The 14,713-nt window shown below is 49.5% G+C and overlaps 1 protein-coding gene across 1 annotated transcript; it reads left to right on the forward strand.

Annotated features, from left to right (window-relative positions):
* Positions 1–3,128: 3,128 nt before the first annotated feature.
* On the forward strand, positions 3,129–8,064 carry LOC123044584 (G-type lectin S-receptor-like serine/threonine-protein kinase B120). Its single transcript, XM_044467368.1, has 7 exons — positions 3,129–4,240; positions 4,329–4,688; positions 6,127–6,237; positions 6,327–6,773; positions 6,901–7,138; positions 7,231–7,381; positions 7,500–8,064. The coding sequence occupies exons 1-7, from the start codon at positions 3,271–3,273 to the stop codon at positions 7,821–7,823; spliced, it is 2,601 nt and encodes an 866-aa protein (XP_044323303.1). The 5' UTR covers positions 3,129–3,270; the 3' UTR covers positions 7,824–8,064.
* Positions 8,065–14,713: the final 6,649 nt, after the last annotated feature.

A 14,713-nucleotide genomic window follows, 5' to 3' on the forward strand; every position in this document is an offset into this window, starting at 1 on the left:
GGTAGAACGCATAGCACCAAAAAATGCGCCATGGCTGAAAGTACGTGTAGTGTGGATCCTTGCCAAGGCCATGAACTCCGCGTCTTTCTCCAACTCCTCTAAATCCTCCTCAAGAACGACATCTTCTTCCTCATCTTCACGCAGGTTCAGAAATTTGAGCTTTTCACCCAGATCCCCAGCCTGGGAAGAGGGATCTACCCCGCCAGAGAAGCTAGCCTCGCTGACCTTCTTCCCTGCCCCCGACACATCCTTTGAACCGCCGCCAAGAACGTCCTTGCCTGAACCGCCGCAAACACGTGATGTGGCAGAAGTTTCGCTCGCCATGATCCACTGTCGAACAAGAACACCTCCCTGAGGCCTGACGATCTCCTTATGAGGTGGTAATCTCTCCCAGAAGGAACCGGAACGAGGATCCGATCCGATCTAAGGTCAGTCTCACGAAACCGAGATACGAGGCGATCGCCTGGGAGAAAACCCTAACGGGTACGAGCAATAACTAATTTTTGATACGTGGATCCTGCGGCTAGTAGTTAGATGAGACATAACTAATTTTCATCTAGATGAGAATTAGCAAGTCCGGTCTTTAAAAGGGATACTGCTTAATTAGTGATCTCGGTGTTCTTATATATAAAGCGGGGCAAAAATATGTTTCGAAAATGGATGAAAAGTTTCTCAAAAAATAAAAAGTAAAATAAGACAAGTTTTTGTGCGTCAAACGTCTTATATTTATGAACGGTGAGAGTACATATATAAGGAACGACCAGCTCGTCTCGTCCAAATCATACCCCGCTTCCCGAGATTCACCACCTTCTTGGCACTTTCTCTCCCCCGTCCTCCCCCTGTGCGTCGCGCGCTTTCACTCCCGCCACGCATGCCAAGTGGTGCCCGCTCAACGACCCGACCCTGCTTCGCTGACTCGTCGACGGACGCGTTGGGTGTTTCCGGTTCCGGGTCTCGACCGCAGCATGTGCTCTCGTCCTTTTTTTGTTCCTCCTCCGCGACCAGCCGGCGCGTACGTGGTCTCCGACACTCCCGCCCTTTTGCGTCAGCGCTTCGTGAAACTGCGTACGGTGTAGTGCGCAAGCTACACTAGCTGTGAAGAGTTCTTGTGGCATATATAGGGTGCTCCGCCTCCCCGGGACAGACAGTTCGTTCGGCAGTTACCGGAAAACAAGTGCAAAATATTCCTTCATCGTTACACTTTGTATGTGCAATTCAGGATCCATGATCCGGGAGATACGTATCAGTAAGTATTGCGACTGCATCTTTCTTTTCCGGACAGAAAGAAAACATTACCGTGTTGCGACAGAGCTCATGTTACGCATGCACCATATGGTGTGTACCATGTTCCAAAAATTCCTGTCCGGGGCAGAGCTGTTTGAATTGATGGCCATTCCAGTACTCCACAGCTCTGTCGCTATTAGATAGTACATACAGTACTGCGTACACACAAAATCTACGAAAATTGTCCCTCTTTGGCCGTTCTCACCAACGATCAAACCCGCGTAGCCGCTGACACTATATTGGCGACAAGAACCGAGCTGATCTAGACAATTCAACTCAATGACCTGAATTAATTATTATTAGTTTTTACTAAAGCTGGCTTGAACTTCAAGAAGTTACCAGAAGAATCGGCTTTAAAAGTAAGAAGAGAATTGTTACTATTGCACTGTCAAAAGGTACTGCATTCTTTCGAATATGAATCCAACAATATAAATTTCGTGACATGTAACTTATATTTTATTTGTCAAATCTATTGTCAAAATTTAAAACAAACACAAAAGGAATCAATAAATCCGGACTGAGGGAGTAAGTTTTAGCTTACATTTTACTACCTCTGTATGGGTTTACTAGCCCCCCTTGTATTTTTTTGTCATATTTTGAAGATAACTTTAACTGATAAAAGTACCACAAATAATATTGATAGAAACTACATTCAATTACAAATTTAGCAATATAATTTTGATGACACAATATTTTGCTACTCAAATATGTGGTCAAATTTGACTAAAATACGATGGGAACTAATAAACTTAGACTAAGGTAGTAACGGCAAATTTGAGTTCATATCTCAAAAGGTAGTTGTTCTAACAGCAAGTACCCGCCACCCAACACATTTGGAAAGGTTACTGGCACAAAGTATCCCTTCGCCCAATTATAACACAAATTGTTTTTTTTTGTTTTACCATTACAATCAAATTAATGAGGCGCCCACTTGAAGAAGCCTCTATAAAATACATTTCCACCGACGTGTGTCGCAACCACCCGCTTGCCTGAGTGGAGGTCCATCCCAAGAAGGTGCGGATGGCCACCAAGGACGGGCTATTTATGCGGCCCATGACCATGTAGACATGAATGTAGTCATCGGTGCATTGTTACCAGAATTGGGAAAGACTGAAAACACCGCCGTTGTCGCTAGGCAGCCACACTCTCAGGTTCTAGCAGTAGCAGCCGCCCGGAGATCGCATGTCACTGCCGAAGGCTGACGGAGTGGCGACCTCCTCGGCGGTGCCATCATCGATCTATGTTGTTGAGACTTCGCTTGGCTACTGGTTTCTAGTAGCAAGAAGGAAAAAGAGATGAATGGGAAGTAAGAGGCGACGGATTTAGGGTTTGTGTTGGAAGGCGGCGAGGGGGAGGTGTCTTCTCTCTCCACACTCCAAATATTTCCCCCTTTTTTTAGTGCGTTCGCATTTGTTTGCGTGTAGCAATCATATGAAGTTTAAGTGTTTAACGAACAATTAATCATCACCTACTCCACGTAAAGCTGATTGACGATGATCTGGCACTCTTTGGACACGCCCTTTGAGATAAGCACTCCATTTTCCCATCATCATTAGCTAAGAGCTGCAACCTCCCGTAGCGGCTCCTCATCAGCGACGTGAATCACCTTGTCCTCGATCAAAGATAGTACTATATCAACGAGTTTTGTCGCTGGTGCAGCCTTGTTGAGTCTCAAACAATGTGAACCCGGAGCTTCGCAGCCCCTTCCGTTGCATAATTCTAACCACTTTTTAAGTGTAGTCGCACTCGCACCACGCCTAATGGAACCCTTTCAGTTGTTAAAGCTGGTTAGCCTAATTAAATCCCATTCAAAACCATGCGGCCCAAATGCTTTCCCCACGCGGCTCTCTCTCTCGCGCGCGCGCTTGATATATAACCACGCGCCCGAGGAAGAAGCACCTGTTTATCCACTACGACCTCTTCTCCCCCGTCCCCCTTCACCACAAGAGAGCCAAGGGAGGATCCGCTCGACCCCAGCCGCCATTGATGGCTCGTGCCACCTCCGCAGCGCTCGCGCTGCTCATCTTCCTCCTCTGCCGGCACGTCCACGCCGACGCGGGCACCACGCTGTCGCAAGGGCAGTCGCTGGCGGGTAACGATAAGCTCCTGTCGGCCAACGGCGCCTTCTCGCTCTCCTTCTTCTCGCCGCGCGGCGGCGACGGCTCGCGGATGTACCTCGGCGTCATGTTCGCCAAGGCCGCGGAGCCGACCGTGCCGTGGGTGGCCAACCGCGACGCGCCGGTGAGCGCCACGGCCTCGTCCTACTCCGCCACCGTCACGGACTCCGGGGACCTCCGGGTGATGGAGGGGGAGCGCGTCGTGTGGCAGACCAACACGACCTCGTCGGCGGGGAACTTCACGCTAACGATCCAGGACACGGGGAACCTCGTGCTCGCCGGCGGGAGCGGCGCGCAGGCGGTGCACCTTTGGCAGAGCTTCGACTACCCGGCGGACACCTTCCTCCCCGGGATGAACATCACGCTGGCCCGGCGCGGCGGCGCCGTCGTCAGGCAGACGCTGTTCAGGTCGTGGAGGAGCCCCGACGACCCGGCCCCCGGCAACTTCACGCTCGGGCAGGACCCGCTGGGGTCGTCGCAGCTCTTCATATGGCGCCGGAGCGAGGACGGCAAGGACGTGACGCACTGGAGGTCCGGGCAGTGGGCCAAGGGCAGCTTCGTGGGCATCCCGTATCGGCCGCTCAACGGGCTGTACGGCTTCCAGCTCTCCGGCGACCCGTCCCAGAGCAACGGCCTGTACTACACCTTCCAGCGCTTCAACTCCTCGCAGTACAGGTTCGTGCTCCAGCCCAACGGCACGGAGACGTGCTACCAGCTGGTGGACGCCACCGGCGCTTGGGAGGTGGTCTGGTCGCAGCCCACGTTGCCATGCCAGGCCTACAACACGTGCGGCCCAAACGCCGAGTGCTCCGCCGCCGACCACTGCACCTGCCTCAGAGGTTAGACCGCATTCCGCTCATGCAGAAACGTGCTGCATTACTCCCCCAATCCCCATGGGTCGTTCAACACGTCGGTTCAAATTTGCAGGTTTTGAGCCGAAATCCGAAGCGGAGTACGGCAGCGGGGTGTGGGCGCAGGGGTGCGTGAGGAGCAGCCAGCTGACGTGCAGCGAGCGGAACGTGAGCATGAGCGGCGGCGACGCGTTCGCCGTCCTCTCCGGCGTGAAGCTGCCGGACCTGGCCGCGTGGGAGTCGGCGGTCATCAGCGCGGACGCGTGCAGGCAGTGGTGCCTGGCCAACTGCACGTGCAACGCGTACAGCTACAGCGGCGGCACCGGGTGCTTGACCTGGGCCCACGAGTTGCTGGACATCTACCAGTTCCCCAGCGGACAGTTCCCCAACGGACAAGGGTATGACCTGCACATCAAGGTCCCCGCTTCTGCATTAGGTAAGCTTAACCTTCAACTTCTAATTTGGGTTTAGAAAACTCGAGTTAGGAAACTTCCCGGTTGTTGAGGAAATGTTGATAAACGCTTACTGTAGAAATTCTTGTTTTTGTTGTGTGCTTGTGGCAAGACTGACTTGGGTTGCTTGCTTGCTACAACCCAAATATCCAACCACTGAATTTGGCCTAAGTAGAAGTAAACAATGACACTTTGGTCCTTGTCAACGAGGAACGCGACTTCAGCCGTGTTGATAATAATAGTTCTAAATAGGAACAAACTTGTGTGGATGCATACAAAGTTGTGTGGATGCATGCACAGTGGTTGGGGTCTCCTCTGCCCTGTGTAGTCAGTCCACGGTATAAAATTCACCGGAACATGTAGTCGAGTAGGAGATGGTTGCCAACTTGGACCAGTAAACAGTTACCGTCAAGGGTGAAAACAGCCAGGCTGCTCTGCCTTTCAGATGACTTTCGCCCCCCATTTCGTATGCTTTTTATCAGCTGTCGTTGTTCGGTAACAACGCATTAAGGCAGCTAAAAGGGTTACTTTGAATATTCCCAGCCCTGCAAGAAGAAGGAAACGAATATAACTTGTGAACATATGCAAGCTGACTTTTGAGGAAAGATCGCAGTCGGCTTAAAAGATTTTCCCGACAACGACACATACTAAATGTTTTCACCAACTTGCACATTTTCATGAAAATGACCTAACATGGTCAGATCTTTCATTATCTAGGGATATGGATGAAGCCGGCCGTGAGGTGGATAGTTTAGGGCCTGTTTGGTTCCAATAAGTCACCCGACTTATAAGTCAGGTGACTTAAAACCAGTGACTTATAAGTCACGCCCGTTTGGTTGTCACCTGACTTATAAGTCACCTGACACACCTACCTACACCAATCAACATCATGCAGATGGTAGGACCTACGCAAAAGGGGGTGACTTATAAGTTTTAAGTTGGGGTGGAGCAACTTATGACTTATAAGTTGGGGTGACTTATAAGTCGGGTCTGTTTGGCAAAATAAGTCACTTTTTTCACTTTCCGACTTATAAGTTGGTGACTTATTTGGAACCAAACAGGGTCTTAGTTAGGTTCTCTCGCGAATGATATAATATATTGCAAGTAGCACAAATGGAACATGTGAAACAAACCATATGCTTAGTTTTGACCATGCAGGCCAACATGTCTGACCACATTTGGTGGTTTTTATATTTACCTGATCTGAATCCACGTGTGGCTTTGCCAGATTACACGCCCGCAGTTTGCAACTTTAGGAGATGTGACCTCGATCAATGATTAAAGTATTCTTCTGATGTGATTGGGTCGATTCGTAGATAGTACTGTTCCATAATCCTTTGCAACTGTGGATGAAAATGACCCATTCGACTGAGAATTGGACATGGATGATACACGTTCTGACTGTACTTTTTACCTGGGCAGGTTCAGGCTCCAAACGGAGGACAAGGATTATCGTTAGCGTACTGTTCGTCCTGGCGGTTGTACTGGCCGCATGCGGCTTTCTCATGTGGAAATGCAGAAGAAGAATCAGAGGTGCGGATCTGAAGATTTCAGCAGTTTGCAGGCAAATTTCTTGTAGTACGTACATGACGGGCTAATTTGGTTCGTCTTATCTCGTGCAGATAAACTCGGCGTCGGTGGCGGGAAAAAGAGGACGGGAGCCGCGCTGATGCTGCGCCCTGCTACGATGAAAGCCAAGCATGACTTCTCAGGGCCGAAGCAGCCCGATCAGGAGGTGGCGGAGAACGGCGACGGCTGCGAGCTGCCGATGTTCACCCTGGAGACCCTGGCGGCGGCCACCGGCGGCTTCAGCGAGGCCAACAAGCTCGGGGAAGGAGGGTTCGGCCTCGTGTACAAGGGCAGCCTCCCCGGCGGCGAGGAGGTGGCGGTGAAGCGGCTGTCCAGGAGCTCCGGGCAGGGGTGCCAGGAGTTCAAGAACGAGGTGACACTCATCTCCGAGCTGCAGCACCGCAACCTGGTGAGGATCCTGGGCTGCTGCATCCATGGCCACGAGAAGATGCTGGTGTACGAGTACATGCCCAACAAGAGCCTCGACGCCTTCCTCTTCGGTATGCATTGCACGCGCGCCGTCTATCTCATTTGTGTAGTCCTTTTCGAAAAAATCTCATTTGTGTAGTGTGGTGTTCGCTTTCTTGGGCCAACTCTCACGATGTGGTACGGTGGTGATCGGATCAGATCCGGCGAGGCGGGGGCTGCTGGACTGGAAGACGAGGCTCCACATCATCGAAGGGATCGCGCGGGGGCTCCTGTACCTCCACCGGGACTCGAGGCTCCGCGTGGTGCACCGGGACCTCAAGGCCAGCAACATCCTCCTGGACCACGAGATGAACCCCAAGATATCCGACTTCGGCATGGCCAGGATCTTCGGCGGCGACAAGAACCAGGAGAACACCAACCGCGTCGTCGGCACACTGTGAGTACCAAGTAGCACGTTGCTTGCAGAAACCAACAATGGCCGAATGTTGAACTTTTTGCTGAAATTTTGGTACGATGATGTGTCACCAGAGGCTACATGTCGCCGGAGTACGCAATGGAGGGCCTGTTCTCGGTGAGGTCCGACGTGTACAGCTTCGGCATCCTGATCCTGGAGATCATCACCGGCCAGAAGAACAGCAGCTTCCACAACATGGAGGGCTCGCTCAACATCGTAGGCTACGTAAGCTCCTCTCTGCCACTAGTTCTCATCAGCAATGCGTCGGCACTGTTCTGTTCTTCTTCTTCTCTGATGAGACAGAGTGAGCTTTGTTGCTGACCTGCTTTGGTCTCGGGTGCAGGCGTGGCAGATGTGGAACTCGGACAAGGGGGAGCAGCTGATCGACCCGTTGATCCGGGCGTCGAGCTCGGCGTCGGCGTCGCGCGAGGCGCTGCGGTGCGTCCACATGGCGCTGCTGTGCGTGCAGGACCACGCCGGAGACCGGCCGGACATCCCGTACGTGGTGCTGGCGCTGGGCAGCGACAGCTCCGTGCTGCCGATGCCGAGGCCGCCCACCTTCACGCTGCAGTGCACGTCCTCGGACAGGGACGGGTTCAGGGGGAAGGCCGGCGACGAGTCCTACTCCGCCTGCGACCTCACCGTCACCATGCTTCAAGGGAGGTAGTCGTCGATGCTGGGTAGGGATGTGTGAAACTTGTGCCGGGCGATTCTGCTGCTTGTAGAGATTGTTTCCGTTTGCTCTCTGTACATGGCGCAAATTTTGTAACACTGTGTTCTTTGGCAGGCTTTAAACTAGTCTAGTCGATCGGCATGGCAACAGCCAACTGTACATATCACAGGCTTAGGGAGTCATCAGTCTGTTAATCTGTTTGCATTTTCTTTTGAATAGAGTCGAGGTATTCAATTCACAGCGAGGTGCTTAAAAAGGCATGGCAGCTATGTACCGCCAAGCTATATGCTGCCATGTTTTAGTTTTCAAATAGAACAATTGTAAATGTGCATGGTGGGCCAATAGAGTTAATTGCAAAAAAACATCACATTTGGGGCATCGGTTGCAAAAAACTGCTAGGTCATTAATTGTTTGCAAAAAACACCGTACATTCAGTAAACTTTTTGCAGTATGCACCGATTGAGCGATTTGCTGCGTTTGAGCGCGTTTCCGACAGCTGGGGCCCGTTTTAACCTACATGGCATAACGGCTAGGCAGACGGCGCCGTTTGGTGAAAATGACGTGGTTGGCTCGTGTCGGACAGACCGACCGCGCCACTCCACACTTCTTGCTCGCTCCTCTCCCTCAGGCTTCCTTACATGGCGACAGCGAAACCTGGCGGCGGCGGCGCTGTCGCAGGCGATGCTCCGGGTGGTGGTGATGGAGGTCCACCGGAGTTCTGCAGGAGCTCGAATCCTTCTCAGGCGCTGCCTCCTCCCCAATCCCCGGCACCGGCGAAATCAACGGAGTACGCGGTGGCTAGTGCATTCGCCCAGGCGGTGAAGGCAAATCCGATGGACAGCCGACACTTTGCGTCCTCCTTCGCCGGTGTGGTCTAAGGCATCCATCCTCTCTCCTTCCTTTCTCTTATCCCCGATTTGGATTCTAGGGTATTAATTGTTCAAGAGTTGTAGTGTTTTAGAGTTGTAGGTATTGGGTTTATGGTTAGGATTGTAGCATTTTAGTACTGGCTTAAGGGTTAGGATTATTGTAAGCAAGTCATGGCTGTGAACTGCAAAGTACCTTGTCCTGGATTATTCAGTCATGTTAAATGAATTTTAACTGAAGTGTAAATTTTGTACTGAATTTTAGCTGCAAAGTGCTTTTAAACTTAACTATAACAGCAATTGCACAAAATTTAACAGAATGGCTCAGTACTCACTTTTAATTGAATTTTAACTATACTATTTAACACTAGTTTCGACTGAACATATGTACATGTACTATTGAACACTAGTTTTATCTAAATTTTAACAGCACTGTTAAATAAACTATTTAACACAAATGGACTAGGTGGACTAAAGTGTTTAAGACAAATGGAATAAAGTGTTTAATTGAATTGAACTTATTTTGTAGATTGGATGATGAAGAATGGAAAGTGAGGTTCCATTTATTGGACATAGATAATTTGGAAAGAACAATTTTCTTATCAGACATAACCTATTGGAATCTAATTGCACTAATAGAGATAGAAGGCTTTAGTTCTAGAGATTTTATGTATTATGTCAAAGATCCAAGAGTTGGGGTGTCAGGAATGGAAAAATTAACTGATGATGACAAGGTGGAAGAAATGTTGGATGACATAACTAGTAAAGGAAATAATGTGGTTAACATTATGGTTATGAGAAGTGAAAAGTGATGCACCAACACCAGCTAATTTGAACATTGGTCATGTTTATGAAGAGCAGGTCCCTTTTGTCTGAATTAGGTGTACCACTTGTTTATGAGGTAGATACTTCAGGAGTTCTTTTCCCCAGTCCAGTGAAGCCCCAACCACAGCCAGTCCAGGCCATGAACACCCAGGAGTGTTCATGTTTGTTGAAGCTTAAGGATCCAAGTGAACCAGAGTTTGCATTGGACTATGGCAATGAGAGGCATGCGTATTTCATGGAGACAGACCAAGAGCAAGAGAACATTGAGCAGATGATGGAGCAGAAGAGGAATGAAGAGATTGTTCAGGAGCAATAAGAAACAAAAAGAGAAGTACAAGGCAGAAAAAAGAAAACTTCTAGAGGTGCTTGCTGAAGAGTTAACTGACAGTGATAGTGAGAATGAACTTTTAGCAGATGAGGACATAATAGCTAGGCTGGAGGCAATGAAGAGGCATAAAGTTGATCCTCTCAATCACATGGCGCAAATTTTGTAGCATCTGTGTTCATAGCGAGATGCTTAAAACTTGTCTAGTGGTAACAGCCAACAGTACATATGACAGGCTCAGGGAGTCATCAGTCTATTAATCTGTTTGCATTTTCTTCTGAATAGAGTCGAGGTATTCAATTCATAGCGAGATGCTTAAAAGGCATAGCAGCAATGTACCGCCAAGCTATACGCTGCCATGTTTTAGTTTTCAAATAGAACAATCGTAAATGTGCATGGTGGGCCAAGATCCAGTGTCCTGAGTCATCCCTAGGACGTAACACTGTCTGAATGGGTCCATGAACTTGGCCACTTTGGGTTGAGGCAGATATGCCCCCCACCCCCCGGAAATAGGGTTTCTCCACTTTGTATTACAAAGCAACCATCACCGATACAACCAACGATAGGTGCTGGGACGGAAGCAGCACAGGCATACCCAAAAGAAACGAAAGAGAAAATACAAAAGAAATAAATGCCGACAACGGAGGATCAACAAAAATGAAGAAGCCTTGCGACCGCTGCGCCCACCGGGGATCTTCCACCAAGCTCCTAGACTTTGAAGCGCTGGTACCAATCAACACCTCCAAGAGGGACGCGACGATGATGACGATGCTGCCAAGGGTTTCCCCTGGTACGCGGCTAGGAGAGAGGAAGGGTAGCCCCCGACGCCCTCCAGGAAGGTCCGACGGCACCCTCAGGCGACCTCGTATTTTTCTGCGCAACTTTCATAGATAAGTTATTTTCATCTGACTTATAGATTATTTTATATGATTTTTCAAATATTTTAAAATTTTCTGAAATTATTATTATTTAAATTAATTCAAAAAATTATTTATTGCATAGCATGACATCAGCATGATGTCAGCAGTCAACCAAGTCAGTTGACTGGTCAAACTGACAAGTGGGACCCCACTATCAATGATTCAGCTAATCTAACAAGTTTAATTTAACTAAATCAATTAATTAGCTAATAGGGGCCCACATGTCAATGACTAATTAGATTAACTTAATTAATTTAATTAGATTTAGGGGGCCACCAGTCAGTGACTGGGGCTGCCAAGTCAGCAGGGTAAACCGGGTCAACCCAGTCAACTGGACCCACGGGTCACCCACTCGCAGTGATGGGGCGTTGCTCAGTCAGCACAATTGACCTGGTCAACTAGTCAACTAGGCCCGTGGTACCCAACTGCCAGTGACCCAGGAGGTGGGCGTTGCGTCAGCGCCGACGCCAGAGTTACTCTGGCGATCCCAAAACACGGTGGCGAGCTACAAACGTCATCTGAAAATGACCACAGGGCCTCATTTCGCGAGCGTGTTAGCTCGTTCGGATGAGGGGAGTGAGCCGTGTCCAACGGCGGCAGTCTCTCAACCTGGGACGACAGGAGTCAACCGGAGCATCAACGGTGGACGGCGGAGGCTAAGGGTGCTCTATGTGGACGGCTACGCAGCGCATTTGCGAGCGAAACAGGGGGCCAGGTCGCACCATTGGAGTGCCCTGAGCACAACGGTGTGCTCGGATGGCCATGACAACGATGAGAGCAACAGCGGCGAGCCACACAGCAGATCTAGGCTCGGACATCCATGGCGGCAACGGCTAGAGCTCGAGAAACAAGGGGGAGGCAGAGGGAGGACGTGGGGTGCTCACCGTGTAGGCACAAGGAGGCCCGCTGTCGGTGTCAAAACCGGCGGATCTCGGGTAGGGTGTCCCGAACTGTGCGTCTAAGGCTAATGGTAACAGGAGGCGGGGGACACAATGTTTACCCAGGTTCGGGCCCTCTCTATGGAGGTAATACCCTACTTCCTGCTTGATTGATCTTGATGATATGAGTATTACAAGAGTTGATCTACCACGAGATCGTAGAGGCTAAACCCTAGAGGCTGGCCTATGATTATGATTGTTCTTGTCCTACGGAGTAAATCCTCCGGTTTATATAGGCACCGGAGGGGGCTAGGGTTACACAGAGTTGGTTACAGAGAAGGAAATCTATAGATCCGACTTGCCAAGCTTGCCTTCCACGCAAAGGAGAGTCCCACCCGTACACGGGACGAAGTCTTCAGTCTTGTATTTTCATAGTCCAACAGTCTGGCACAAGTACATAGTCCGGCTGTCCAAGGACCCCCTAATCCAGGACTCCCTCAGTAGCCACTGAACCAGGCTTCAATGACGATGAGTCCGACCCGCAGATTATCTTCGGCATTGCAAGGCGGGTTCCTTCTCCGAATACTCCAAGGTAGATTTTGAACACATGAATCGTGTCCGGCTCTGCAAATTAATTCCACATATCACCATAGAGAGCACAATATTCCACAAATCTAATCTGCTGACAACTTTTTATAGCATGACATCACGCCGCGGCACGGTCATTATACAAACTGTTTTTCTCAACCTGCTGCTGCACGTCTTGCGAGGCGGTTTTATTGGCACGTCTTGTTGAAGCAGAGATCGTGTTCCCCTTATCACGGGATTCTCATCAATACGGGCGTGGGTAACCCAATCGTGACGTTAGTACGACTCCTCGGTTTTAGGCAAGTACCAAACGGCCACGCAGAGGACGCTTGATATTCACCCTCTTTATAAAGAGGTCAAGACCTGTCCTTTTCTTTCCACGCCCGATCCTTCCCTTCCCCTACCTCGAGTTACAACACCCAAGGTTCAGCATAAGCGCTCCGGGCCTTCAACCATGTCCGGATCCAACCTTCAAGGCCGGTGGATGGCCTCTTCCATCACAGAGGAGTACATCAAGAAGCTTAGGGAGGCTAGGTATCTGACCGCTGAAATCCTTCACATACTACCTGCTCCAGGGCGGGTTATCCCCACTCCTGAACCCAACGAGAGTGTTGTATTTGTTTCCCACTTCCTCCGAGGGCTAGGCTTTAGTCTTGATCCCTTCGTTAGAGGGCTCATGTTCTATTACGGGCTAGATTTACATGATCTAGCTCCAGATTCCTTCCTTCACATCTCGTCGTTTATCGTCGTGTGTGAGGCCTTCCTCCGCATTACCCCACACTTCGGCTTATGGCTCAAGACCTTCAATGTGAAGCCGAAGATGATCGACGGGCGACATGCGGTGTGCGGAGGTGCTATAATAAGCAAAGGTGCCGACGCCCTATGGCCAAAGGGCTCCTTCCCGGAGGTGTCCGACCTGTGGCAACGGGAGTGGTTTTACATCACCGCACCCGAGGTACAAACCGGGCAGCCGCCCCAGCCTTCCGCTCTACCCCTCCGCCTCAACTGGCATCATGGGTCAACAAAGGGCTGGACTGGGGGCCAGTTAACGACGTGATGACATTGCAAAGCCGCATCCGAGATCTCCTCAAGAGGGATATCAGTCTCATCAAAGTAATTCAAGTAGTGTTAGTTCGTCGGGTCCTGCCATGCCAACGTCGATCTCTCCGTATGTGGGAGTTCAACCCGAAAGGACCGCAAACCATTCAACACTTCTTCGGCATGACGCTCGAAGGGATGTATCGATTACTCTTCGGATCACGAATAAAGTGTCCAGACACCACCGAGGATGCGGGTCTCAACTGCAACTGTCCAGATACCCAAGTAAGTAACTCCGCGATCGAACATGTTGTCTTTATATTTGTCACAACAACATTCTGAAAAACTACCCTCGGCTAGTGATCACCCACAAGTGTAGGGGATCAATCGTAGTCCTTTCGATAAGTAAGAATGTCGAACCCAACGAGGAGCAGAAGGAAATGATAAGCGGTTTTCAGTAAGGTTTTCTCTGCAAGCACTGAAATTGTAGGTGATAGATAGTTTTGTGATAAGATAAATAGTAACGAGTAACAAGTAAATAAAGTGCAGCAAGGTGGCCCAATCCTTTATGTAGCAAAGGATAAGCCTGGACAATTTCTAATAATGAGAAAGGAGCTCCCGAGGACACATTGGGAATTATCGTCGAGCTAGTTTTCATCACGTTCATATGATTCGCGTTCGGTACTTTGATAATTTGATATGTGGGTGGACCGGTACTTGGGTACTGCCCTAACTTGGACAAGCATCCCACTTATGATTAACCCCTATTGCAAGCGTCCGCAACTACAAAAGAAGTATTAAGGTAAACCTAACCACAACATTAAACATATGGATCCATATCAACCCCTAACGAAGCAACACATAAACTAGGGTTTAAGCTTCTGTCACTCTAGCAACCCATCATCTACTTATTACTTCCCCATGCCTTCCTCTAGGCCCAAATAATGGTGAAGTGTCATGTAGTCGACATTCACATAACACCACTAGAGGAAAAGACAACATACATCTCATCAAAATATCGAATGAATACCAAATTCACATGACTACTAATAGCAAGACTTCACCCTTGTCCTCAGGAACAAACGTAACTACTCACAAAGCATATTCATGTTCATAATCAGAGGAGTAATAATATGCATAAAGGATCTGAACATATGATCTTCCACCAAGTAAACCAATTAGAATCAACTACAAGGAGTAATCAACACTACTAGAAACCCACAGGTACCAATTTGTGGTTTTGATACAAGATTGGATACAAGAGATGAACTAGGGTTTTGAGAGGAGATGGTGCTGGTGAAGATGTTGATGGAGATTCACCCCCTCCCGATGAGAGGATCGTTGGTGATGACGTTGGTGATGATTTCCCCCTCCTGGAGGGAAGTGTCCCCGGCAGAACAGCTCCGCCAGAGCCCTAGATTGATTCCGCCAAGGTTCTGCCTCA

Source organism: Triticum aestivum, chromosome 2B, assembly GCF_018294505.1.
Source record: "Triticum aestivum cultivar Chinese Spring chromosome 2B, IWGSC CS RefSeq v2.1, whole genome shotgun sequence".
NCBI lineage: Eukaryota > Viridiplantae > Streptophyta > Magnoliopsida > Poales > Poaceae > Triticum > Triticum aestivum.